This window comes from Etheostoma spectabile, chromosome 3 (genome assembly GCF_008692095.1).
Source record: "Etheostoma spectabile isolate EspeVRDwgs_2016 chromosome 3, UIUC_Espe_1.0, whole genome shotgun sequence".
Taxonomy (NCBI): Eukaryota; Metazoa; Chordata; class Actinopteri; order Perciformes; family Percidae; genus Etheostoma; species Etheostoma spectabile.
Genome location: NC_045735.1, coordinates 10,604,873 through 10,608,149, shown reverse-complemented (window position 1 = coordinate 10,608,149; position 3,277 = coordinate 10,604,873). Strand labels below are relative to the sequence as shown.

General features: G+C 44.4%; 1 protein-coding gene across 17 annotated transcripts in view; it reads right to left on the bottom strand.

Moving 5' to 3' along the window:
- Positions 1-3,277, bottom strand: part of gramd1bb (GRAM domain containing 1Bb) — a 94,977-nt gene that overhangs the window by 43,334 nt on the left and 48,366 nt on the right. For 3 of the 17 annotated variants that reach the window (XM_032512233.1, XM_032512236.1, XM_032512238.1), the window contains exon 1: positions 1,097-1,633. The exons of the other annotated variants lie outside the window; for them this stretch is intronic. In XM_032512233.1, the coding sequence (XP_032368124.1) occupies positions 1,097-1,119 (23 nt within the window). In that variant the 5' untranslated portion in view covers positions 1,120-1,633. Of the gene's footprint in view, positions 1-1,096; positions 1,634-3,277 lie in introns of those variants that run through there. 17 annotated transcript variants of the gene reach the window in all.

The window sequence follows — 3,277 nt, the reverse complement described above, 5'->3', positions numbered from 1 at the left end:
CACACACACACACACACACACACACAAAAACACACAGATTACTTTTATGAAGCCCTGAGAAGAAAATGTTCAAAGCTAAAGAATAAAGGATCAAGTGATAGACTTGAGAGGTATAAAAAAAAATTAAAGAGCAGAGAGAAGAGAGCGATGTAAATGAGAGAAGGACACAGACATATATAAAGAGAATGAAAGAGAGACAGAGACGTTAGGGACAAGAAGAGATCCTGTACGGAAAAGAAGAGGTCCACATGAAAGTGAGAAGGAAGGAAGCGGGACGCACGTTGCCGAAACTGCTCCCCCTCTGTTTTTTTCTTCCTCCTGCAGTGCTCTGTAATTCGTCTCTAAAAATATCAGGCAAAAGAAGGAGGAGGAGCATAAACAAACACAAGGGGAGGAAAGGATAAAACGAGGTACGATGGAAAAGTGCACACACTGTGGCGGAAAAGGTTAAAAAGAAAGTGAGAGCAGAGCCACCTGGATGTAAATCTGTTTGTCCATGTGAGATAACAAGGGAAGAGGAAAACAAGCAAGGAAGACAGCGAGAGTGAGTAAGTGGGGAGAGACAGAGGAAGCATGTGCCTGCTCTTTTCCAGGCAGCCACGTGAGTGTTTCTCCTCAGCTGCTCCGCTCACACTGATCCCACCAGAGGGGAGCAGAGCAGGGTTGCCACAGTCAGTGAAGAAAAAAAATACCCTAGCCCACACTAACTGCACTGGCTATACACAATCTGGTCAAAGCATAGTGCTGTCCTGATACAGCCCTTATTACATACTGGTGCATTTCCTGGAGATTTACATAACCATATAGAAATGCATGGGTGAAGATGGACAGATGAACATGATTAAATTTATTTGTGCTCTCTTGGAAAAGCACATATATTTGACAGTGCTCCAGCCTCGTCAAGAGAGACTGTAGTCTTAGTGCGACATATGTCAATCCAGTCACATACTACCAGAGAATAGTCACAGACATCTAGCACCTGGCTGGGTTGTGCTTTGAATAGGCGACAGTCTTAAAGCTGTACAGAAGGACAGGTTACATTTCGAATACCTAATCACAATCAAAGACAAAAATCTCTTCTCTCTGTTCACCTTACCAGGCGAGCTTGAAGCCTTTCATTAGTACAGCGAGGAGTGTTTGACGTCCACAGCGCGTTGTGGGCACTGGGCTGCCCGTTCACACAGCCGCATGCTGACTGACAGCCTGCCAAAGCCTCACCTCCCATACACAGAGCAGGAGAGATGCACAGAGGGAAGAAGGGAGGAATGGATGCAGAGACAGATGGAGGGTTGGGGGACCAACGTCTGGAAGGATGATCCTCAGCTTTGCCCCTTATGCTACATTCCTTCGCTTGTATCGAGGTGCCGCAGTGCTGAGCGCTTGTGCCAGAAATTCACACCTCCCTGAGGTTCTTCAGTTTTCCCAAAAGAGGAGGCATAATCACAACGCAAACTGCAGCAAGCAGCAGAAGCAGAAAGGCTAGCATTTGCCAGTGAATGCCAACATGGCCAGTCACTGTTCCTTTCTAACTGTATATTTTCTACCAAGCTCTTCCACGGTCTCCTCACAGCGTTTGTTTGCTTGCTCAAACTCTCTCTGTCTCTCCCCCAGTCTCCGCTGCGGATGAAAGCTGCACTTGCTGTGCTTACAGAGAGCAGGCGCAGGAGTTCTACCCTCCCCCTCTCCCTCCCTCCTGTTCTCTCTGTACTCTTCCCTAGATGGCTCTCTTTCTCCATGATAAGCCTAGCTGACCCAGTGTGGAGGGCTAGAGCAGGATAGTAGCCTCTTGCCATAACATCCCCTGTGCAATGACCCCCACCCTCTATGCTACGTATGAGAATGGTATTAAGTGGGGGAGGGGGGGTATTGTCCGTATTGGACTCCAGCCTTGATCAGTGTCAGCAGCTAACCCTGTTAATCCCTTAATGCATTGAGTGTACTGTGTTTATAGTGGTGTGCTGTGTACATGTTCTGCATACATGATGCATCAGATGGACATCATGGTGACTCAGCTTGCTTGCTTGTGTTACTGAATGTTTTATAACTGCAATAACCAGAGTTTAAATCTAACTGGGGCCTTTCGTCAATCGTCCTCATTCCTCTAACTGACTGGCACAGCAGGCCTGTCAAACTCTGAATTAACAGCAATACTCTGTATCTCAAGAGTTAGAAGGGTAGTGTCTTTTTTTCCTGCCTTTCCAAAACCCAAGAGCAAAAGTGTAGGGAAGGGATTAATCTCTGTTCTTACCTGTTCTGATGTAAGCTGCAAATGTTTGCATGCCCAGCTAACTAGTTTACCGACAGTAGTACCCATGCATTATTTCCAAGCTAACTACATTATTTAGCGGGATTACAGGTTATGTTAGAAAATTACCTGATCCACCCTCCAGCCAAGAAAACACTATACTATCAGAAATTAAGAGCAACTCTGACAACTCTCGAAAATAGAAGAGCCTTTGTTGACAATTGCTTTAAAAACATTTTAATATTTATAACATCCTTCTAGCAATGAGAGCAAGAATCAAACACCATGTAAACACATCTCAACTATACTTGTATTGGATTAACCTTTAGCGATATTGCCGTCAACTGACTGATGGAGTTACTTAATCTGATCCCTGGACCACTGCAGGCCAGAGGGGTCAGAGAGCAACCAACCGCTCAACCTAATCTGTCATCAAAAACAATGTCAGACTTTAGGGTCAGGATGCAGCACATTCTTCCTGTTTAATCTACTTAAAGGGGTGACAAAATGGTTATATATAGTATTTCACGCTGTTCCTTAAGGTCTCCTCATAGGGTATGTAAGAGTGGTTGAGCTGAAAATTAGCTGAATTCTTTTTTATGGGTTATGATGCTCCTCTGTTAATGGGTCTGGATTGAAACAAGAAGTTTTCTGCCTTATATGATCTGCTCATGAATATTTAGATGAGCTACACTCTGATTGGTTGAGCAAAGCATATATATATATACATACACACACACACACACACACATACACATATACATAGACGAGACACTCCTATGTTATACATTGTTCATCTGCTATTTCATTACAAAATGTACTTCTGATACGTTTTTATGTGAGAAATCAACTATGTAAAGGTCAAATATGCGCCACTTTACAAAAAATGGTGGCTAATTGCAAAGTTGGTACAACAGTGTTGGACTTCAGGAGCTACACACAGCCTGACGAGACAGCGGCAGCCCATACCCAGCGCAAAAGTCACAGTTTCTGGGTTACTGGACTACCAAACACCGCTGCCCTGACAGAGCT